The sequence below is a fragment of the Anolis sagrei genome, chromosome 11 (genome assembly GCF_037176765.1).
Source record: "Anolis sagrei isolate rAnoSag1 chromosome 11, rAnoSag1.mat, whole genome shotgun sequence".
NCBI lineage: Eukaryota > Metazoa > Chordata > Lepidosauria > Squamata > Dactyloidae > Anolis > Anolis sagrei.
Window position 1 is genome coordinate 9,962,778 of NC_090031.1, and position 24,205 is coordinate 9,986,982.

General features: G+C 44.3%; 1 protein-coding gene across 1 annotated transcript in view; it reads left to right on the top strand.

Annotated features, from left to right (window-relative positions):
- Positions 1-24,205, top strand: part of NIBAN2 (niban apoptosis regulator 2) — a 125,741-nt gene that overhangs the window by 58,014 nt on the left and 43,522 nt on the right. The window contains exons 2-3 of the mRNA XM_060757337.2: positions 5,207-5,337; positions 23,050-23,178. Coding sequence (XP_060613320.2) covers positions 5,207-5,337; positions 23,050-23,178 — 260 coding nt within the window. The remainder of the gene's footprint in view (positions 1-5,206; positions 5,338-23,049; positions 23,179-24,205) is intronic.

Genomic DNA, 24,205 nt, shown 5'->3' on the forward strand with positions numbered 1-24,205 from the left:
AAAAATTTTTGTATTTCCGTCCATTTCGGAAATACGTAAGATGGCCACCTGCCGATGCTTGCTGAGAGGGGCGAGCAAGAGGGGCGAGCGAGCGGCGAGCGAGAGGGGCGAGCGAGCGGCGAGCGAGAGGGGCGGAAGCACTCTCTCCTGACATTTCACCCACATCTATGGCAGGCATCCTCAGAGGTTGAGGTCTGTTGGAAACTAGGCAAGTGGGGTTGATGTGGAATAATGTTCAGGGTGGGAGGAAGAACTCTTGTCTGCTGGAGCGAGAGGGGCGAGCGAGCGGCGAGCGAGAGGGGCGAGCGAGCGGCGAGCGAGCGAGAGGGGCGGAAGCACTCTCTCCTGACATTTCACCCACATCTATGGCAGGCATCATCAGAGGTTGTGAGGTCTGTTGGAAACTAGGCAAGTGTGTGGAATAATGTTCAGGGTGGGAGGAAGAACTCTTGTCTGCTGGAGCGAGAGGGGCGAGCGAGCGGCGAGCGAGAGGGCCCGCCAGAGTGAGTGCCTGCCTTCCCTCCTTAATAATAATTAATAATAATTAATCCCTATTCTACTAAATTAATAATTAAATTTAAAAATATTTTAAAAATATTGAAAAAAAAAAGGGCGCCATCTTTACAAAATGTTTTGTAAATATTTACGAAATTTCGTAAATACCGAAACTTTTTTTTGGGAAAGTTTTGTAATTATTTTAAATATCGAAACAAAAAAAACCCCAATTACAAATCAATTTTAGAAACAAATTTTTGCGTTGTTACCCAGGCCTACATTCAACCTCTCCCAACAGCCTTTGTTTGAAGAGCTCCAGAGAAGGAGACTCCACCACACTCCAAGGAAGCCTATTCCAGATGTGTTCTCTCCTCTGACGCTTTTGTTTTGCCTTACCCGTCTTGGAAAAAGCTAAAGGTTTCCCTTTGGCCTTTTTTTTTTCTATACCCTGCTGCGTGCTCTGCAGTTTTGGGCTCTGAATCACTCGCCTGCTTTGAGGAGAAAAGTCACCGCTAGGCTTCACCCACCCACACCGCTGAGCCATGCAATCCGGTGACTAAGCCAGTAAGCAACTGGGATCCCCGTAAAGCCCAAGGCATTGTGTTTTTTTTCAAGATGACCTTTTGTAGAGTTGTGGTTTCATTTATTTTTCCTATGATGTTCCTGTTAGGATTGTTCAGGGGCTCTTTGACTATACTATATGACAAAATGGGAAAAATCAAATCTGTTCCTGGTTTGAAAGTGTTGTTTCCCATTTCATTGTGCGGTCCTGACTTTGAAAGTCGTGGTTCTACTCCCGAAACTTTGTTTTTGTGGCTGTTCTATCACGTGCTGGGCCTGTAATAATTGACTTTGAATAGGACGTGCACTTTGTGCCCAGCAGGAAGCCAGGGTGCCTCGAAGAGAGGCCCTCAAGGGTTTTCCTGTAGAAATGGTCTTAGAGTCTTTATTTATTTATTTATTTGCTTACTTTATTTCTATACCGCTTTTCTCAGCCCTCAGGCGACTCAAAGCGGTGAACAACATCAGTACAAAATATCACAAAACAAGTATAGGGCAATTAAAAACAATTATCACATAAATCAATAACATCGGTATAACAATCATTAGCGCCTCAACAGTAAAATCAGAATCCAGTCTCGTCATCCATTATTCCGTATTCCTATGTTCAATTACACTGTTTAATCAAATGCTTGTTCAAACAGCCAGGTCTTCACTTTCCTCCGAAACACCAGCAGGGAGTGGGCCAATCTGATATCTGCAGGCAGGGCCGAGGGGCCACCACTGAGAAGGCCCTGTCTCTCGTCCCCGCCAAGCGCGCCTGTAATGCAGGCGGGACAGAGAGCAGGGCCTCCCCAGATGATCTTAGTGTCCTAGCTGATTCATAGGAGGAGATGCGTTCGGAGAGGTAAGCAGGGCCAGAACTGTTTAGGGCTTTATAGGCTAAAGCCAGCACTTTGAATTGTGCCTGGTAGCAAACTGGCAGCCAGTGGAGCTGGCGCAACACAGGAGTAGTATGCTCCCTGAGTGCCGCTCCTATTAGCATCCTGGCTGCCGATCGTTGGACCATTTGAAGCTTCCGAGCAGTCTTCAGAGGCAACCCCACGTAGAGAGCATTGCAGTAGTCTATACGGGATGTGACTAGAGCGTGGACTACCGTGACCAAGTCAGACTTCTGCAATGTCATGTTCTTTTGTGGGATTAACATAACTCAAAAACCACTGGACGAATTGACACGAAATTTGGACACAATACACCAGTCAGGCCAACAAGTGACCATCACTCATAAAAACACTGGAAAACACCGCAGAAGAGAATTTAAAAACCAAAAAACAAAAAATACATTACAGCGCATGCACAAAACCACATATGTACACAAACACACATATACACAAATATATACAGAAATATATACACACACATATATGCAGACGCAAAACACATACAAAGAAAGGGGGAGGAAGGGAGGAGAGAAGGAGGGAGAAAGAGGGAGAGAAGGAAAGAAAGGTAGAGAAGGAAGGAGAAATAAAGTGAAAGGGGGAAGGAAGGAGAGAAGAAACAAAAGAGAGAAAGAAGGAAGGAAGGAAGGAAGGAAGGAAGGAAGGAAGGAAGGAAGGAAGGAGAGAGACAAGGAAGGATGGAACCAAAGAGCAAAGGAAGTGAGAAAAGAAACAGGTAGAGAAGGAAGAAAGAAGAAGGGAAAGAAAAAGAGGGAAGGAAGGAAAGAGGGAGGGAAGGAAGGAGGGAAAGAAAGAAGGGGAGAAAGAGGGAGTGAAGGATGGCCACAGCAACGCGTGGCGGAGAAAGCTAGTGTATATATGTGTGTGTGTGTGTGTGTGTGTGTGTGTATATATATATATGCTTTGTTAATTTTATTTTTATGTTGTTTACTCTATATGTATTGATGATGTTACTTGGAAACCGTTCTCAGTCCCCTTGCGGAGATAGAGCAGTGTATAAATAAAGTGTCGTTGTTTGTTGTTGTTTGTTGTTGACTCACTGAAAAACTAGAGGAAAATATGCTGAAGGATGTCCCTCCCCCACAAAACAAAAGTTTTTGCAGTTCAATATACTTTTTCCCCATGTTTTTATGATAGAACCAATTAGGAAATGACATTTATAATCCAGGAACACAAACTGTGTTATGTAGTTATTATATGAGGGCTAGAAAAAGCATTGTATTGTGCTTTGCGTCACAACCTAGAGGGACTGAAACGGCCGTGTCTATGTCAGAGTCTGGCATATTGTGATCTCTTTGAATGCTGTCTGGGCAGCAAAATTAAGCTGTTGACCTTTGCGATAGGGAAGGGAAAGGACATTCTCCCAGGATCACCACGTTGCAACTATTTTAAGGGAAACAGTGCTTTAATTTTCCAGTTTGGCACTGAGATTGGCAAGAGTAGTTTTTGCTCGAAGTGGGCTGGTTTCGAGTATTGAACTTTAGGCTTAAAACCCACATTCAGACTTCATATAACACTATGTAACACAATATTTGTCCCTGGGTTGTAAATGTCATTTACAGGGGATTACAATGTGCATTGTAATCCAGGGCAGATTACAATGCACATATACATGGCAAATATTCAATGCCATTAGACATACAACATATATAGATAGACACAGAGGCAATTTAACATATCAGCTTTCCGGCTTCATGAGGCTATGCTCAACTCCAACCACAGGGGGAGCTGCCACTTCACCGTCCACTTGTGACACCGAGTCCTTGAACAAGCCCTATGAGGAGCGGCTTAAGGAGCTAGGCATGTTTAGCCTGAAGAAGAGAAGGATGAATCATAGAATCATAGAATCAAAGAGTTGGAAGAGACCTCATGGGCCATCCAGTCCAACCCCATTCTGCCAAGAAGCAGGAATATTGCATTCAAATCACCCCTGACAGATGGCCATCCAGCCTCTGTTTCAAAGCTTCCAAAGAAGGAGCCTCCACCACATTCCGGGGCAGAGAGTTCCACTGCTGAACAGCTCTCACAGTCAGGAAGTTCTTCCTCATGTTCAGATGGAATCTCCTCTCTTGTAGTTTGAAGCCATTGTTCTGCGTCCTAGTCTCCGGGGAAGCAGAAAACAAGCTTGCTCCCTCCTCCCTGTGGCTTCCTCTCACATATTTATACATGGCTATCATATCCCCTCTCAGCCTTCTCTTCTTCAGGCTAAACATGCCCAGCTCCTTAAGCCGCTCCTCATAGGGCTTGTTCTCCAGACCTTTTATCATTTTAGTCGCTCTCCTCTGGACACATCCCAGCTTGTCAATATCTCTCTTGAATTGTGGTGCCCAGGACTGGACACAATATTCCAGATGTGGTCTAACCAAAACAGAATAGAGGGGTAGCATTATTTCCCTAGATCTAGACACTATGCTCCTATTGATGCAGGCCAAAATCCCATTGGCTTTTTTTGCCGCCACATCACATGAGAGGAGATATGATAGCCATGTATAAATATGTGAGAGGAAGCCACAGGGAGGAGGGAGCAAGCTTGTTTACTGCTTCCATGGAGACTAGGACGCAATGGAACAATGGCTTCAAACTACAAGAGAGGAGATTCCACCTGAACATGAGGAAGAACTTCCTGTGAGAGCCGTTCAGCAGTGGAACTCTCTGCCCTGGAGTGTGGTGGAGGCTCCTTCTTTGGAAGCTTTTAAACAGAGGCTGGATGGCCATCTATCAGGGGTGATTTGAATGCAATATTCCTGCTTCTTGGCAGAATGGGGTTGGACTGGATGGCCCATGAGGTCTCTTCCAACTCTTTGATTCTATGATTCTATTTATTTATTTATTTATTTGTCGTATCAGGGCAACCAGTCAATTATATTACATTATATTACATTTCTATGATTCTATGGAGTACGCCCTCGTTCTTACGAATGCTGCTGGAAGGTTTTTGTGGTGTTGTAAATTAGTTAACTTAGCCTCCCCACATAAAGCAGTACCTAAATTTCCTACTTGACAGATGCAGCTGTCTTTCGGGCTGCATAGGTCAACAGCAAGCTAGACTATTAATGATCGGGAGCTCACTCCAACCCGGGCTAGCTTTGAATTCATGACCTCTTGGTCAGTAGTGATTTAATGCTGCTGGCTACTAACTAGCGGCGCCACAGCCCAGATGTGAAGCCTCATCTCCCAGAGTTCCTAGTCCCAACCACTACAACCCGCTGCTTCTCTATACCTACCTTGTCTGTTTTATTTTTGTTTTCCAGACAAAACAAACAAGGTCCTTGCCGACTTCTGCCGCTTCTACGAGGAGCAATTTGGTGTCGCGCTCTTCAACAGCGTCCGGTATGAGATTGAAGGCGGCGGGGGACCCCAGGCTCAGCTTCTCCATCGAAAGGTAAGGTTGGCCATGGATGTCCTTGAGGGTCAGTTAAAGGGTTGTTTGGGAAGCCAGATGAGACTCCTTGTTGTGCGTTGGTTGTGTCTGTGAGTCCCAAATTCAGCCTACATGCCTTTTGGGCAATGCCAGCAATGGGCCACAGTCATTAAATTTTTAAAAATGTATTTCAAGGCAGCACAATGTAGCGTTTTAGTGTTTGTTGGAAATAACAACCTTCTCAAGCCTCAAATTGTTGTTTGTTATGTGTATAGATTGCTTACTGTATTGTATATGTGTGTATTGGTGAGCAATTTGACTTCAACTCTTTGTTGTGGGAGGGGCTGCAGACCATGTGATCAGGTCTGGGCTTGTTCAGGGCTCAGACTCCATTGTTTACACTTTAGTAGAGAAGTGTGCTTAGAGATTTCAGCAGAAACAGATGCATGATTAGAAGTTAGTTGGAACAGACTATAAAGACTCTATTGGACTCTCAGAACAGAGAGATGCTTTCGACTTCGTACTATAGGTTCTAAGAAAGATGCCCTGTGTTACCTACACGGAGAAACTACTTAAAATCCTATTGTAACTGGACTATTTATCATAGTTATGTGTTTAGTTAGATAGTTTACTGTATTGTATATGTGTGTATTGGTATGCCATTTGACATTAACTCCTTGTTGTGGGAGAGGCCCCAGACCATGTGATCAGGTCTGGGCTTGTTCAGGGCTCAGACTCCATTGCTTACACTTTAGTAGAGAAGTGTGCTTAGAGACTTCAGTAGAAACGGATGTATACTTAGACGTTAGTTGGAACAGACTATAAAGACTCTATTGGACTCTCAGAACAGAGAGATGCTTTCGACTTCGGACTATTGATTCTAAGAAAGATGCCCCGTGTTACCTACATGTACAAATGACTTAAAATCCTATTGTAACTGGACTATTTGGCATAGTTTGTTATGTGTATAATTAGATAGCTTACTGTATTGTATATGTGTGTATTGGTTTGCAATTTGACTTTAACTCTTTGTTGTGGAAGGGGCCCCAGACCATGTGATCAGGTCTGGGCTTGTTCAGGACTCAGACTCCATTGCTTACACTTAGAGAAGAGAAGTGTGCTTAGAGACTTCAGTAGAAACAGATGTATGCTTAGAAGTTAGTTGGAACAGACTATAAAGACTCTATTGGACTCTCAGAACAGAGATATGCTTTCGACTTCGGACTATTGATTCTAAGAAAGATGCCCTGTGTTACCTACACGGAGAAACTACTTAAAATCCTATTGTAACTGGACTATTTATCATAGTTTGTTATGTGTTTAGTTAGATAGTTTACTGTATTGTATATGTGTGTATTGGTATGCCATTTGACATTAACTCCTTGTTGTGGGAGAGGCCCCAGACCATGTGATCAGGTCTGGGCTTGTTCAGGGCTCAGACTCCATTGCTTACACTTTAGTAGAGAAGTGTGCTTAGAGACTTCAGTAGAAACGGATGTATGCTTAGACGTTAGTTGGAACAGACTATAAAGACTCTATTGGACTCTCAGAACAGAGATATGCTTTCGACTTCGGACTATTGATTCTAAGAAAGATGCCCCGTGTTACCTACATGTACAAACGACTTAAAATCCTATTGTAACTGGACTATTTGGCATAGTTTGTTATGTGTATAATTAGATAGCTTACTGTATTGTATATGTGTGTATTGGTTTGCAATTTGACTTTAACTCTTTGTTGTGGAAGGGGCTGCAGACCATGTGATCAGGTCTGGGCTTGTTCAGGACTCAGACTCCATTGCTTACACTTCAATAGAGAAGTGTGCTTAGAGACTTCAGTAGAAACAGATGTATGCTTAAGAAGCTAGTTGGAACAGACTATAAAGACTCTATTGGACTCTCAGAACAGAGAGATGCTTTCGACTTCAGACTATTGATTCTAAGAAAGATGCCCTGTGTTACCTACACAGAGAAACTACTTAAAATCCTATTGTAACTGGACTATATGACATAGTTTGTTATGTGTATAGTTAGATAGTTTACTGTATTGTATATGTGTGTATTGGTCTGCCATTTGACATTAACTCTTTGTTATGGGAGGGGCTGCAGACCATCTGATCAGGTCTGGGCTTGTTCAGGGCTCAGACTCCATTGCTTACACTTCAGAAGAGAAGTGTGCTTAGAGACTTCAGTAGAAACGGATGTATGCTTAGAAGTTAGTTGGAACAGATTACAAAGACTCTATTGGATTCTCAGAACAGAGAGATGTTTCGACTTCGGACTATTGATTCTAAGAAAGATGCCTTGTGTTACTTACACATATAAACTACTTAAAATCCTATTGTAACTGGACTATTTGACATAGTTTGTTATGTGTAAACTGTATTGTATATGTGTGTATTGATATGCAATTTGACTTTAACTCTTTGTTGTGGGAGGGGCTGCAGATCATGTGATCAGGTCTGGGCTTGTTCAGGGCTCAGACTCCATTGCTTACACTTTAGTAGAGAAGTATGCATAGAGACTTCAGTAGAAACAGATGTATGCTTAGAAGTTAGTTGGAACAGATTACAAAGACTCTATTGGATTCTCAGAAGAGAGAGATGCTTTGGACTATGGATTATTGATTCTAAGAAATATACCTTGTGTTACCTATACATAGAAACGACTTAAAATCCTATTGTAACTGAACTATTTAACATAGTTTGTTATGTGTATACTGTATTGTATATGTGTATAATTGTATGCCATTTGACTTTAACTCTGTTGTGGGAGGGGCCACCGAACATGTGATCAGGTCTGGGCTTGTTCAGGGCTCAGACTCCATTGCTTACACTTTAGTAGAGAAGTGTGCTTAGAGACTTCAGTAGAAATGGATGAATGCTTAGAAGTTAGTTGGAACAGACTATAAAGACTCTATTGGACTATCAGAACAGAGAGATGCTTTGGACTATGGATTATTGATTCTAAAAAATATGCCTTGTGTTACCTACACATAGGGGGTTGGTGCTCATCTCCATTTCTAAGTCGAAGAGCCAGCGTTGTCCATAGATACCTCCAAGGTCATGTGGACAGCATGACTGCATGGAGCACCGTTACTTTCCCACTGGAGCGGTACCTATTGATCTACTCACATTTGCATGTTTTCAAACTGCTAGGTTGGCAGAAGCTGGGGCTAACAGCGGGAGCTCACTCCACTCCCCGAATTCGAACCTGTGGCCTTTCGATTACCAAATTCAGCAGCTCAGCGGTTTAACCTGCTGCACCACCAGAGTGTAAATGACCCTAAATTATTTAACCAAGATACATCTTGGATGCTGATGCTCAATGTTCCAGGTAACTTTACTACTTCATCACACTAGATAATGAATCCACTCTAAATTTGGTTGCTGCTTCCTGCAGAATTCTGGGGTTTGCAGTTTAGGGAGGAGCCTTCAACAGCCTCGCTAAACTACAAACCCCAGAATTCTGCAGGAAACAGAAACCGGATTTAAATCGGATTCATTCTCTAGTGTGATGAAGTCCTTAGCCTTAGTGGCACAGCATTCCCAACAACTGGAGAGGTGGTTACAGGGGCTTTCCTTATGGCCTTATCGTATCCCTAGGAATGTCAAGGGGAGGTATCTTGGTTTCTTGGCCCTTTGGTCCTCCTGGTTTTCAATTCCCGCTTCCTTTTCCTTCTGCTTTCTCTCTCACTGAGCTTGGAAGGAGTCATTGTGTACTGAAGAGCCCTCGAGTTGAGTTTCATGTGAGGCCTCTCCAGAGACCACTTGGCCAGGAAAGTGTGTGTGTGTGTGTGTGTGTGTGTGTGTGTGTGTGTTTGGAGAGACCCAAACACACCTGAGCTCCCACATCTTCAGTACCCTTTGTAAGCAACAGACATTTTTTTCAGATTTTATTAAATACTAGCTTGGGGACTTGGCATTTTGTGCCAAGGTTGGTCTTTATTAGTTATTTATGCGGTTCGCAGTGCTCTCAGGAAGTTAGTGAAGGTACTGCGAGTCCCATCGTCCATGGTGCATCGTTCTCCAGACACCACCAAGATGTAGAGTGGGTCATGGGGGCTCTGTGTACCAAGTTTGCTCTTGATCAGTCATTGGATGAGGTTCACAGCAGTCTCAGGAAGTGAGTGGAGGTACTTCAAGTCTCATCATCCATGGTCCATCGTTCTCCAGACACCACCAGGGTGTAGAGTGGGTCATGGGGGCTCTGTGTACCAAGTTTGCTCTTGATCAGTCATTGGATGAGGTTCACAGCAGTCTCGGGAAGTGAGTGGAGGTACTTCAAGTCCCATCATCCATGATCCATCGTTCTCCAGACACCACCAGGATGTAGAGTGGGTCATGGGGGCTCTGTGTACTAAGTTTGCTCTTGATCAGTCATTGGATGAGGTTCACAGTAGTCTCGGGAAGTGAGTGGAGGTACTTCAAGTCCCATCATCCATGGTGCATCATTCTCCAGACACCACCAGGATGTAGAGTGGGTCATGGGGGCTCTGTGTACCAAGTTTGCTCTTGATTAGTTATTGGATGAGGTTCACAGCGGTCTCGGGAAGTGAGTGGAGGTACTTCAAGTCCCATCATCCATGGTCCATCGTTCTCCAGACACCACCAGGATGTAGAGTGGGTCATGGGGGCTCTGTGTACCAAGTTTGCTTTTGATCAGTCATTGGATGAGGTTCACAGTGGTCTCGGGAAGTGAGTGGAGGTACTTCAAGTCCCATCATCCGTGGTCCATCCTCCTCCAATCTGCAGTAGGATGTAGAGTGGGTCATGGGGGCTCTGTGTGCCAAGTTTGGTTTTTATCAGTCTTTGTTGGGGGCCACAGTGGTCTGTGAGAATCAAAGGGTTTAAAGTACTACAAATCCCATCATCCTTTGTATTATTTTGCATATGTGGAAACTGCTCTGAGTCCCCTAGGGGAGATCAGGTGGTATATAAATAAAGTTTATTATTATTATTATTATTATTATTATTGACACAAAAACACAGTATATCGCAGCAAATGAGATCTATATGCTGGATTTCGTATCACAAAATCACAAGTTGAACATTTCCCAAGTGTCTAGGACTGTGTGATGTGTGATTATTATTATTATTATTATTATTATTATTATTATTATTATCTGACACAAAAACACAGTATGTCACAGCAAACGTGATCTATATGCTGGATTTTGTATCACAAAATCATAAGTCGAATATTTCGCAATTGTCTAGGACTGTGTGATGATGATGATTACTACTACTACTACTACTACTACTATTATTATTATTATGCTGACACAAAAATACAGTATTTCACAGCAAATGAGATCTATATGCTGGATTTCGTATTACAAAATCACAAGTTGAACACTTCCCAAGTGTCTAGGACTGTGTGATGTGTTGTTATTATTATTATTATTATTATTTACTGACACAGAAACACAGTATGTTACAGCAAATGAGATCTATATGCTGGATTTTGTATCACAAAATCATAAGTCGAACACTTCCCAAGCGTCTAGGACTGTGTGATGTGTGATTATTATTATTATTATTATTATTATTATTATTATTATTATCTGACACAAAAGCACAGTATGTCACAGCAAATGAGATCTATATGCTGGATTTTGTATTACAAAATCATAAGTTGAACACTTCCCAAGCGTCTAGGACTGTGTGATGATGATGATGATGATGATGATGATTTGATACACAACAAGATTAGTCCACAGCAGACAAGATCTCTCTTCTGGCTGTTGTATTGGATTACACGTCAGACACTTCCTAAGTGTCTAGGACTGTGTGATAAGTGATTGTTGTTGTTGTTGTTGTTGTTGTTGTTGTTGTTATTATTATTATTATTTTACTGACACAAAAACACAGTATATCACAGCAAATGAGATCTATATGCTGTATGATGATGATGATGATGATGATGATGATGATGATGATGATTAGAAACACAAGATGGCAATTTTGTCAGCGCCGATTGTGTTTAAGTGCAGGCCAAGGTCTTTAGGCACTGTATTTGTGCCAGTCAGCACTGGGACCACCTGGCTCGTGCCAGAGTCTTTGCAGTTCGATCTTTAAATCCTCATATCGTGTCATCTTTTCCAGTTGTTTCTCTTCAATCCTGCTGTCACCTGGGATTGCAACATCAACAATCCCAGGTGACAGCAGGGATTGTTTTTACATGATTGCGAGGTCAGGAGTCTTGTGCTCCAAAACTCTGTCAGTCTGAATCCAGAAGTCCCAGAGTAATTTAGAATCATAGAATCGGAGAGTTGGAAGAGACCTCATGGGCCATCCCCCTGCCAAGAAGCAGGAATATTGTATTCAAAGCAACCCTGACAGTTGGCCATCCAGCCTCTCTTTAAAAGCTTGATGTGTTCATTCTCTGTAACTTTTTCTGGCTTGCGATCCTACCAGTTCTTTATCACAGGCAGATCGTGTTTGAGGCACAAGTTCCAATGAATTATCTGAGCAACGGTGTTGTGCCTCTGCTTGTAGTCTGTCTGCACGATCTTCTTGCAGCAGCTGACAATGTGATCTATTGTTTCATCTGCTTCCTTGCAGAGTCTACATTTGGGATCTGTCATTGGCTTTTCAATTATTATTATTATTATTAGTAGTAGTAGTAGTAGTAGTCCATACTTCAAGAAATAAAGCCTGACTCCTAATTAGAGGGAAGAATAGTAGAGGCCAAGATGAAGTACTTTGGCCACATCATGAGAAGAAAGGAAAGCTTAGAGAAGACAATAATGCTGGGGAAAATGGAAGAAAAAAGGAAGAGGGGCCGACCAAGGACAAGATGGATGGAAGGTATCCTTGAAGTGATTGGATTGACCTTGAAGGAGCTGGGGGTGGTGATGACCGACAGGGAGCTCTGGCGTGGACTGGTCCATGAAGTCACGAAGAGTCGGAAACAACTGAACGAATGAACAACAACAACAAAGTAGTAGTAGTAATAGTATTATGTTAGCCCTAGTTTATGCCAAACTAGCTGTTCGAAAACATGCAAATGTGAGTAGATCAATAGGTACCACTCTGGCGGGAAGGTAAGGGCACTCCAAGCAGTCATGCTAGCCACATGACCTTGGAGGTGTCTATGGAAAATGCCACTCTTTGGCTTAGAAATGGAGATGAGCAACAACCCCCGGAGTTGGACACAACTAGACTTAATGTCAGGGGAAATCCTAATGGAAGAGTTAGCGGTGATGCTCAAGCCTGGATGCGGGAGGAGTAGCACACTATTATCCCAATGGGACTTCTACTACTGGGAAATGTACATGTTTGTCTTGCGTGCGGCTTGCTTTTTCCTCTCACCCTGAATAATAATCCAGATGGAAAGCGAGATCTTGTATGATTTGGAACTGATTTCGCAAGAGGAAGGAGGCGACGGCATGCTTCAGATAAGCATCGGAGGTGTTGCTTGAAGATGGGCTGGGAAAGGCTTCCTTTGGAGGCTTAGGACAGGTGTGCAGAGACACCAACTCAGGGTTGCCATATCATATCTTCAGGCTGGGGAGGGATCGGATTCAGTGAATTCCTCAGCCAAGTGCAAATGCCTAGGGTTGGCTGCTCTTTTAAGACGTGCCGAAGTGTTGCGGTGAAACCGTTTTCCGCCCACCCCAACGTACAATAAAATTGCTGCTGTCTCCTAACCTGTTTTCCCTTGCAAGGGGAAACCCAGACTGGTGAGAATCTTTGCAGTTTGGCCCTCATTTGGCACCAAACATACCCATGGATTGTCTATTTTGGAGAGGTAGCATTTTGTAGGCATCTTCTGCACAGAAAAGTATAGGTTGGCATGGAAATATTACACATTACCTTGGGGAGCCTGCAGTGCCTGGGTTATTTGAAAAGGGCATTTGGTGGCTGGGTTATTTCTTGGCTGGGTTCAGTGCTCTCTGGAGAAGGATGAAGTACAACTCCCATAGACCAAGGTCAATCGTTGTTTGTTTTGGGAAGTTTGGTAATATCCGTTTGTTAATGTGTAATGCTATTTATTAGGAGGGGGGAAAGCCAGTCTTTGTTTTTGTTTTGTATTAGAAATTACATAAGGATGTGGGTGAACTACAATTCCCAGATTATCAGGGCAATCACCTCCAAACCCTGCCAGTATGCACAGTTTGCCATGTTGGGTCTGCGTGCCAAGTTCAGTCCAGATCTGTCGTCGACTGGGTTCATTGTTCTCTGAAGAAGGGTGAACTACAATTCCCAGATTCCCAGGGCAATCACTCCCAAACTCTGCCAGGATTCGAAGCTTCTCATGTTGGGTCCGTGTGCCAAGTTTGGTCCAGATCTGTCATAGAATGGGTTCAGTGTTCTCTGGAGAAGAGTAAACTACAATTCCCAGATTCCCAAGGCAATTACCCCCAATCCTTGCCAGGATTAGCAGTTGCTCATGTTGGGTCCGTGTGCCAAGTTTGGTTCAGATCCATCGTCGACTGGGTTCAGTGTTCTCTGGAGAAGGATGAACTACGATTCCCAGCTTCCCAGGGCAATCACCTCCAAACTCTACCAGGATTCACAGTTGCCCATGTTGGGTCTGTGTGCCAAGTTTGGTCCAGATCTGTCATCGATTGGGTTCAGTGTTCTCTGGATAAGGGTGAACTACAATTGCCAGCTTCCCAGAGCAATCACCCCCAAACCCTGCCAGGATTCGTAGTTGGTCATGTTGGGTCTACGTGCCAAGTTTGGTCCTGATCCATCGTCAACTGGGATCAGTGTTCTATGGATAAGGGTGAACTACAATTCCCAGATTCCATCACCCCCAAACTCTGCCAGGATTCACAGTTGGTCATGTTGGGTCTGTGTGTCAAGTTTGGTGCAGATCCGTTGTCGACTGGGTTCAGTATTCTCTGGATAAGGGTGAACTACAACTCCCAGATTCCCAGGGCAATCACCTCCAAACCCTACCAGGATTCAAAGTTGGTCATGTTGGTTCTTTTTGCCAAGTTTGGTCCAGATCCGTCGTCGACTGGGATCAGTGTTCTATGGATAAGGGTGAACTACAATTCCCAGATTCCATCATCCCCTAACCCTGCCAGGATTCACAGTTGGTCAGTATTTTCTGGATAAGTGTGAACTACAACTCCCAGATTCCCAGGGCAATCACCTCCAAACCCTACCAGGATTCACAGTTGGTCATGTTGGTTCTGTGTGCCAAGTTTGATCCAGATCTATCGTTGACTGGGTTCAGTGTTCTCTGGATAAGGATGAACTACAATTCCCAGATTCCATCATCCCCAAACCCTGCCAGGATTCACAGTTGCCCATGTTGGTTCTTTTTGCCAAGTTTGGTCCAGATCTGTCGTCGACTGGGATCAGTGTTCTATGGATAAGGGTGAACTACAATTCCCAGATTCCATCACCCCCAAACCCTGCCAGGATTCACAGTTGGTCAGTATTTTCTGGATAAGTGTGAACTATAACTCCCAGATTCCCAGGGCAATCACCTCCAAACCCTGCCAGGATTCACAGTTGCCCATGTTGGTTATGTGTGCCAAGTTTGATCCAGATCTATCGTCGACTGAGTTCAGTGTTCTCTGGATAAGGGTGAACTACAATTCCCAGATTCCATCACCCCCAAACCCTGCCAGGATTCACAGTTGGTCAGTATTTTCTGGATAAGTGTGAACTACAACTCCCAGATTCCCAGGGCAATCACCTCCAAACCCTACCAGGATTCACAGTTGGTCATGTTGGTTCTGTGTGCCAAGTTTGATCCAGATCTATTGTCGACTGGGTTCAGTGTTCTCTGGATAAGGGTGAACTACAATTCCCAGATTCCATCATCCCCAAACCCTGCCAGGATTCACAGTTGCCCATGTTGGTTCTATGTGTCAAGTTTGGTCCAGATCCATCATCGACTGGGTTCAGTGTTCGCTGGATAAGGGTGAACTACAATTCCCAGATTCCATCATCCCCAAACCCTGCCAGGATTCACAGTTGCCTATGTTGGGGTCCGTGTGCCCAGTTCCCTCATTGGTGGACTTCAGAATGCTCTTTGAATGTAGATGAACTATAAATCCCAGCAACTACAACTCCCAAATGTCAAGATCTATTTTCTCCAAACTGCACTGCACTTTGACACTGAAAAAGCTTCAGAATGTTTTGTTTAGGTTGCTTACCAGGAAGGTGACCTATGTAAACGCATACGCATTGTGGACTAGTAACTTCTGATTTGGGCTGGATCCCTCCAGACGCGCTCTGCTGCAGGAACAGTCCCTCTATTGTGTGCAGGTCTGTGATGGGGCTTTGCTGAAACCGGAGAAAGTTCCTAACAAACTATTGTTCTGTTCTTTGCATGGTTGGGTTCTCTTTGCTCTTTCTTTGCTCCCTTGAAGCAAGAGCCAGCGACGACGACGTTTCCCTCCAGCTGATCTTCTCTCCGTTTTTCCAAGTGTAAACACGCCAAGTGCTTAATTGCAGCGCTGTCTGTCTGCCGAGGGCCAAAAGGCGCCTGGGTGCAGACAAGGGCATGCAGTGTGTTGTCTGCTTTGCGCCTTTGATCCAAGCGGATCCTGCAAATATTCGGGATCCTGTTGCCCTCCTTGAGACTTGGTGGGTGGCAGGGAGGAGGCCTCCTTTTTCTCCTGTCTTCTTTTATGGCTTGGAAACAGTTCGTGTGAAAGGGACTTAGGAGTCTTAGGAGACAACAAGTTGAACACGAGTCAATGGTGTGATGCAGCAGCTCAAAAGGCCAATGCAATTGTAGGCTCCACCGTCTGGAACACAGAGGATAAAGTATTTTGCATAACTACACTGGAACACAAAGAACTAATTATTATTATTATTACTACTACTACTAGCCGTCCCCTGCCACATGTTGCTGTGGCCCACATGGGGGTTCTGTGTGGGAGGTTTGGTCGAATTCTATTGTTGGGGTTCAGAATGCTCTGTGATTGGAGGGGAACTATAAATCCCAGCAACTACACCTCCCAAATGTCAAGATTATATTTTCCCCAAACTCCATCAGTGTTCACATTCGGGCGTATTGAGTATTCATGTAGAGTTTGGTCCAGATCCATCATTGTTTGAGTCCATAGTGATCTCTGGATGTAGGTGAACTACAATTCCAAAACTCAAGGTCAATGCCCACCAAACCCTTCCAGTATTTTCTGTTGGTCATGGGAGAACTGTGCCAAGTTTGGTTCAATTCCATCGTTGGTGAGGTTCAGAATGCTCTTTGATTTTAGGTGAACTATAAATCCCAGCAACTACAACTCCCAACTGTCAATGTCTATTTTCCCGAAATGCCACCAGTGTTCACACTTGGGCATATTGAGTATTCATGCCAAGTTTGGTCCAGATCCATCATTGTTTGAGTCCCCAGTGCTCTCTGGATGGAGGTGAACTACAATGCCAAAACTCAAGGTCAATGCCCACCAAACCCTTCCAGTATTTTCTGTTGGTCATGGGAGAACTGTGCCAAGTTTGGTTCAATTCCATCGTTGGTGAGGTTCAGAATGCTCTTTGATTGTAGGTGAACTATAAATGAAAGCAACTACAACTCCCAAATGACATAATCAATCCCGCACCCAATCCCAGTAGTATTCAAATTTGGGTGTTTTGGGTATTTGTGCCAAATTTGGTCCAGTGAATGAAAATACATCCTGCATATTGGATACAGTTACAGTTCATAACAGTAGCAAAATTACTGTTATGAAGCAGCAATGAAAATAATGTTATGGTTGGGGGTCACCACAACATGAGAAAGTGTATTAAGGGGTCACGGCATTAGGAAGGTTGAGAAATACTGATCTAGAGCACTGAGGATAAAGTGTTTTGCATAACTACACTGGAACATAAAGAACATATTATTATTATTATTATTATTATTATTATTATTATTATTATTATTATTTACAGTATTTATATTCCGCCCTTCTCACCCTGCAGGGGACTCGAGGCGGATTACAATGTACATATACATAGCAGTCATTCAATGCCATAGACACACAACATAAATAGACAGGCACACAGAGGCTATTTAACATTCCAGCTTTTTTATGAGGGTATTCTGGCCATCAGGGGTGCTGTCACTTCACCGGCCATTTGTGACACTGATGAAGAGCGTCCTCATTCTTTGCATGCTTGCTAGAGATTTTTATGGCATCGTAAATTAGCGGTACCTAAATTTCCTACTTGACAGATGCAACTGTCTTTCGGGTTGCAAAGGTCGACAGCAAGCTACACAAACTGGTCAGAAACTCACTGGCTTCGAACTTATGACCTTTTGGTCAGTAGTGAACTTAATGATGACTTAATCTTAGTGATCTTACCTACAAAGCCCTAAACTTTTTGGGACCCGCCTACCTGCGTGACCGCATTTCCATGTACGAACCCACACGATCTCTTCGATCATCTGGAGAGGCCCTGCTCGCACTCCCACCTCCATCGCAGGCGTGATTGGTGGGGACGAGGGAGAGGGCCTTTTCGGTGGTGGCCCCTCGACTCTGGAACTCACTCCCCAAGGACATCAGGCATGCCCCAACTCTGGCAGTCTTTAGGAGGACCCTGAAAACATGGTTGTTCCAGTGTGCCTTCCCAGAATAAGGAAACTCCCTGCATTATGCCCCTGAATGCACTTTATTAGTGATCTAGGATTGTCTGCATACCCTATTCCTCTCCTAGTTATATTTCACCTGGTCATGAAATTGTAATTATTACATTTGGCCCAGCCATAGGTTTTTGCTCTCCATGCTCTATTCTGCCTTGGTTAAAACACATTTGGAATATTGTGTCCAGTTCTGGGCACCACAATTGAAGAGAGATATTGACAAGCTGGAATGTGTCCAGAGGAGGGCGACTCAAATGATCAAGGGTCTGGAGAAAAGGCCCTATGAGGAGCGGCCTAAAGAGCTGGGCATGTTTAGCCTGGAGAAGGCTGAGAGGAGACATGATAGCCATGCATAAATATGTGAGAGGAAGTCATAGGGAGGAGGGAGCAAACTTGTTTTCTGCTGCCCTGGAGACTAGAATGCGGAACAATGGCTTCAAACTACAAGAAAGGAGATTCCATCTGAACATGAGGAAGAACTTCCTTACTTAAGAACCGTTCAGCAGTGGACCTTCCTGCCCCGGAGTGTGGCAGAGGCTACTTCTTTGGAAGCTTTTAAGCAATCTGGATGGCCATCTGTCGGGGGTGCTTTGAATGCAATTTTCCTGCTTCTTGGCAGAATGGGGTTGGACTGGATGACCCATGAGGTCTCTTCCGACTATGATTCTGTGATTGGGGCCACCACAGGAATCCAGGACACAAAAGTGGTCAAGGTTTACCTGGATTGCACAAGCCTAGTAAACAAGCCTTCTGCCTTGACTCTTTACATCTCTCTGCCCTTTTCAGCAGATTCTTCTCTTTTGGTTTGCTGCTGTTTCAACCCTGAGTTATAATGTGTCGCTGTCTGCTTAGGATCCTGCTTCTCGAAGGGAGAGGATGCTTTTTAAATTCTGAATTGCGGCTTAAAGCCTGTCCTTGGCTGATTTTGTGTACCGTGGGACACCCACAGCAAGTAAACATCTAGAATTTAATAAGCGCCTTCTAGATGCCCTGCCCTTGTGGTTAAGCCCAGCCTTGATCAATGAGGAAGGACACTGGCTGGCTTGTTACCGGATACTTCTCTCTGTGTGTGTCATACAAACACACACACGCATCTGTATGGAAGCGAGGCTTTCCCTCGTGTTGCTTTATTTGCAGTTTCCCGGCATTGCTTTTTGCAACCCAGATTTCCCAAAGTGACCTGCAGATAGGAGTGAGGAAAGGAAAACATCTCTGTGCTGAAAGAGCATCTGCTTTGGTTGATTAAAACCACAAAGCAACACAGAGGAGTTCGTCACATTGAAGCAGCGAAGTGTTTGGTAGAGTATGTTTATCATACTGCTCAGTTATACTCCGTTTTGAAATGAAATCGATGATTTTCCTACCTTCATCAAACAGTTAAATACACCTGTGTTACTCATATTGAGTATTAGTGCCAAGTTTGGTCCAGATCTATCATTGTTTGAGTCTACAGTGCTTTCTGGATGTGGGTGAACTACAACTCCCAAACTCAAGGTCAAGACCCACCAAACCCCTTCCAGTATTTTCTCTTGGTTATGAGAGTTCTTTGTGCCAAGTTTGGTTCAATTCCATTGTTGGTGGAGTTCAGAATGCTCTTTGATTGTAAATGAACTATAAATCCCAGCAACTACAACTCCCAAATGACAAAATCAATTCTCTCCCCAACCCCACCAGTATTCAAATTTAGGCATATTGGGTATTTGTGCCAAATTTGGTCCAGTGAATGAAAATGCATCCTGCATATCAGATATCAGAGGATATAGCTCTTTTTTGTCTAAATGCACTTAATTGTTTTTGCTTTTGTATTGTATTGATGGCATCGAATTGTGCCGATATGTAGACCGCCCTGAGTCGCCTGCGGGCTGATATGGGCGGGATATAAGTGATGTAAATAAATAATAAATAAATAAATAAATAAATAATATTTACATTACGATTCATAACAGGAGCAAAATGATAGTTATGAAGTAGCAATGAAACTAATGTTATGGTTAATAGTCACCACAACACGAGGAATTGTAGTAAGGCATTAGGAAGATTGAGAACCACTGCATAATTATTATTATTACCTTTATTTGTACCCCGCTAGCATCTCCCGAAGGACTCGATGCGGCTTACAAAGGCCAAGGCCTCAAAACACAACATAACAATACACAACCTAAAGCAAATTACAAACAGTTAAAGCAATATTAAACAACAAGCAATAAAACAATACACCAGGACACAATAAAACTGGGCCGGGCCAGAGTAATGGGTACGGATTAAAAGTGCTGATGTGACAGGTGATATGTAAGGATTATAGGGTAATTTCTAATAAAGTGCTTCTGAGACTTGTTGTTGGAGTTTCCTATTCTGGAAAGGCACATCGGAACAGCCAGGTCTTCAAGTTCTTTCTAAAAACTGCCAACATAGGGGCCTGTCTAAGATCTTTGGGGAGGGTGTTCCAAAGTCGGGGGGCCACCACAGAAAAGGCCCTGTCTCGCATCCCCACCAAACGTGCCTGCAACGCAGGCGGGAACGCGAGCAGGGCCTCTTTGGATGAATGAAGTGAACGTGTGGGTTCATAAACGGAGATGCGGTCATACAGGTAGGATGGTCCCAAACCGTTCAGGGCTTTGTAGGTAAGCATCTGCACCTTAAATTGAGCTCAGAAGATAAATGGCAGCCAGTGGAGCTCCTTGAACAGGAGGGTTGACCTCTGTCTATAAGGAGCACCAGTTAACATCCTGGCCGCGGCCCGTTGGACCAGTTGGAATTTCCAAGCCGTTTTCAAGGGCAGCCCCACGTAGAGCGCATTACAGTAGTCCAATCTAGAGGTGACCAAGGCATGGACGGTCACAGTTGGCGCACGAGCCTCAATTGTGCAAAAACCCTCCCGGACACCTCCGACGCCTGAGCCTCAAGCGTAAGCGATGAATCCAAGAGGACTCCCAAACTGCGGACCTGTTACACTCCCCCTGGATTCAGGGGGAGTGTAACCCCGTCCAACATAGGTTGCCACCCTATACCCCAGTCAGGTTTGCGATCGACCAGAAGGACCTCTGTCTTGTCGGGATTGATCTTCAGCTTGTTCCTGCTCATCCAGATAGACACAGCAGCCAGGCACTCGTCCAGCACCCGAGAGGCCTCCTTGGAATTGGGTGGAAAAGAGTAGTAGAGTTGTGTGTCATCTGCATAGAGGTGGCACCTAACTCAAAAACTCCGGATGACCTCTCCCAGCGGTTTCATGTAGACATTGAAAAGCATGGGAGACAGAATAGAGCCTTGCGGGACCCCACAGGTCAAAGGCCAGGGGTCCGAGCAGGCGTCTCCCAGCTTCACCATCTGGGTTCGTCCCTCCAGGAAGGACCGAAGCCATGACAGAACCGTGCCCCCGAGACCCATCCCAGAGAGGCAACCCAGAAGGATACCCTGATCGATGGTATCAAAAGCCGCTGAGATGTCCAAGAGAACCAACAAGGTCACACTCCCCCTGTCCAACTCTCTACGGAGGTCATCCACCAAGGTGACCAAGGCTGTCTCGGTGCCGTGACCAGGCCTGAAACCAGACTGTGACTGATCTAGGTAGGAGAGGTGGAGCTGATAGAGGGAGCTCATCCGCGCTCTCCCTGGATTCGAACCTGCGACCTGTCAGTCTTCAGTCCTGCCAGCACTGGGGTTTAACCCACTGCGTCACCAGGGGCTCCATATCCCACTGTTAAATCTATCTGTGTTACTCATATTGAGTATTCGTGACAAGTTTGGTCCAGATCCATCATTGTTTGAGTCCACAGCGCAGGTGTCTTGTGTCCAAATTTGGTGTCAATTCGCCCAGTGGTTTTGGAGTTTTGTTAATCCCACAAACGAACATTACATTTTTATTTATATAAATATTCATGCTTTGTGTGTTAAAAAAATCTTGTAACTTTACTTTCCGGATGACTCTCGTCCTTTATTTGTAACCCGCCCTATCTCCCCGAGGAGACTCAACAAAAAATGGCAAATATTCCGTTCTCATCCTTATTTGTTTACTTGGTTATTTAATCTTTGCCTTGCTTTTGGGATGGCGTGTCACAATGTTTGCCCACAAGACAAGCGTCTGGGGTGGAGAGGGAAACTCTGCTTGTTCCTGTTTATGGACCTCGGTGACACGAACGAGCTCAGGAAGCAAGTGTTCTTGACTCATAAGGAGGTCTGGGTGGGGAGACTCCTAAAATGGCGAAAGATTGGTCCGTGACCATAATAAAGAAATGTTTGAGAGGTTCAAGACTGCCTGAGTCAGCAAGAAGGAGAAGGGAGGGTGTGCTGTCGCGCGCTGGGCCTATAGCAATTGGCTTTTGAACAGGACGTCCTCTTTGTGCCCAGCGGGAAGCCGGGGTGCCTCAGCTGAGAGGCTGTAAGGATTTTCCTATACAAAAGTCTTTAGATTGAAAAGTTTAACAAGGTCCTTTATTATTGCTTAGGTCTTCAACAAAACAAACAAATACTTCTCAGATCTTCAACAAATCAAACCAATGCTTCTTAACTTGTCTACAAAGGACAGGCACCTTGCTTGGAGAACTATTTCTTTCTTTAACAAGGAAAACCCGTTTTAACCCCTCCTTGGGCAATCTACTTTCTAAACTTTGGTGGTGTGGGCTCTACTCCCGGCTCCAAACTGCTTCTTGGGCCCTGAGTAGACCTACCAGTGAAGGCTTTGTAGATTCTCCAGCTGGAGTCCTTTGGAACTGTTTTCCCCCGGAATTTCGTAAGAAACGAAGTTTCTCTGCAGGTGGAGCTGATTCACGTCCTGTAGCTAAGCTTTCCACTGTAAGACTGAGCTAAAATGGCTCCCTTTACTTCCTGAACCCTGGGGAAAGGGGCGGAACTAAAGAACATAATGATGATAGGCAGGTGGCAGGCCCCATAACTGCAGCCTAAAAGGAACCAACCACCTGCAAAAGGCATGGACAAATCAAACCCAAGCAATTAACCATGCAAAGAAAGGAAATTTGAGCTTCTGATACAGCCGTACCAGCACAGAGGGCTCCTGGGGAAAGACCCAAGAGGGTTCTGGTGTCACCGGAATTCACCGCATTTCTGATGTCATTGGGGATGAACCAACACAGAAAGTTTGTGGGGGTGGAAATGGAGGCTCAACCTGTTGGAATTCAACCTCTTTCCCATCTCATGAGTCTTTCTCTCTCTCTGCTTCTAGGTCCCGTTGGAGGAATGCACCATTTTCTCCGGGAACCTCTTCCAATACTTGGAGGAGAACAAGAAGTGGAGGAACCGCTTCAGCCTCGTGCCCCACAACTATGGGCTGGTGCTCTACGAGAACAAGCTGGTGAGGAGGACTTCGTTGTGGAGCAAAAGAGGTCCCAGTCATGAAGAGAAGCTTTTACTTTCCCCCTAAACCAATGTTTCTCACCCTGAGGGTCAGGACCCCTGAAGGGGTTGCAAGGGGGTGTCAGAGGGTTCGCCAAAGACCAACAGAAAACACAGTATTTTCTGTTTGTCCCAATTGTCAAGGTCTATTTTCCGCAAACTCCACCGAATTCACATTTAGGCATATTGAGTATTTGTGCCAAGTTTGGTTCAGATACATCATTGTTTGTGCCCACAGTGCTCTCTGGATGTAGGTGAACTACATCTCCCAAACTCAAGGTCAGTACCCACCAAACCCTTCCAGTATTTTCTGTTGGTCATTCAATAATAAATTGAAGGCCAAGCCCAACAAGGCAGTATGATAAAATAAAATTGAAACACAAAACAACAGCAAATAAAATACATAAAACATAAAAATATAGTAAACAATACAAAATTACAATAAAATCCTTCAATTCAAGTTCAGTGTGCCAAGTTCTGTCATTGGTGAAATTCAGAATGCTCTTTGATTGAAGGTCCCAAATGTCAAGATCTATTTTCCCCAAACTCCACCAGTGTCCACATTTGGGCATATTGAGTATTCGTGCCATGTTTGGTCCAGATCCATCATTTTTTGAGTCCACTGGATGTAGGTGAACTACAACTCCCAAACTCAATGTCAATTCCCATAAGACCCTTCCAGTATTTTCTGTTGGTCGTGGGAGTCCTGTGTGCCAAGTTTGGTTCAATTCCATTGTTGGTTGAGTTCAAAATGCTCTTTGATTGTAGGTGAACTATAAATCCCAGCAACAACTCCCAAATGTCAAGGTCTATTTCCCCCAAACTCCACCAGTGTCCACATTTGGGCATATTGAGTATTCGTGCCAAGTTTGGTCCAGATCCATCATTGTTGGAATCCACCGGATGTAGGTGAACTACAACTCCCAAACTCAAGGTCAATTCCCATTAGACCATTCGAGTATTTTCTGTTGATCATGGGAGTTCTG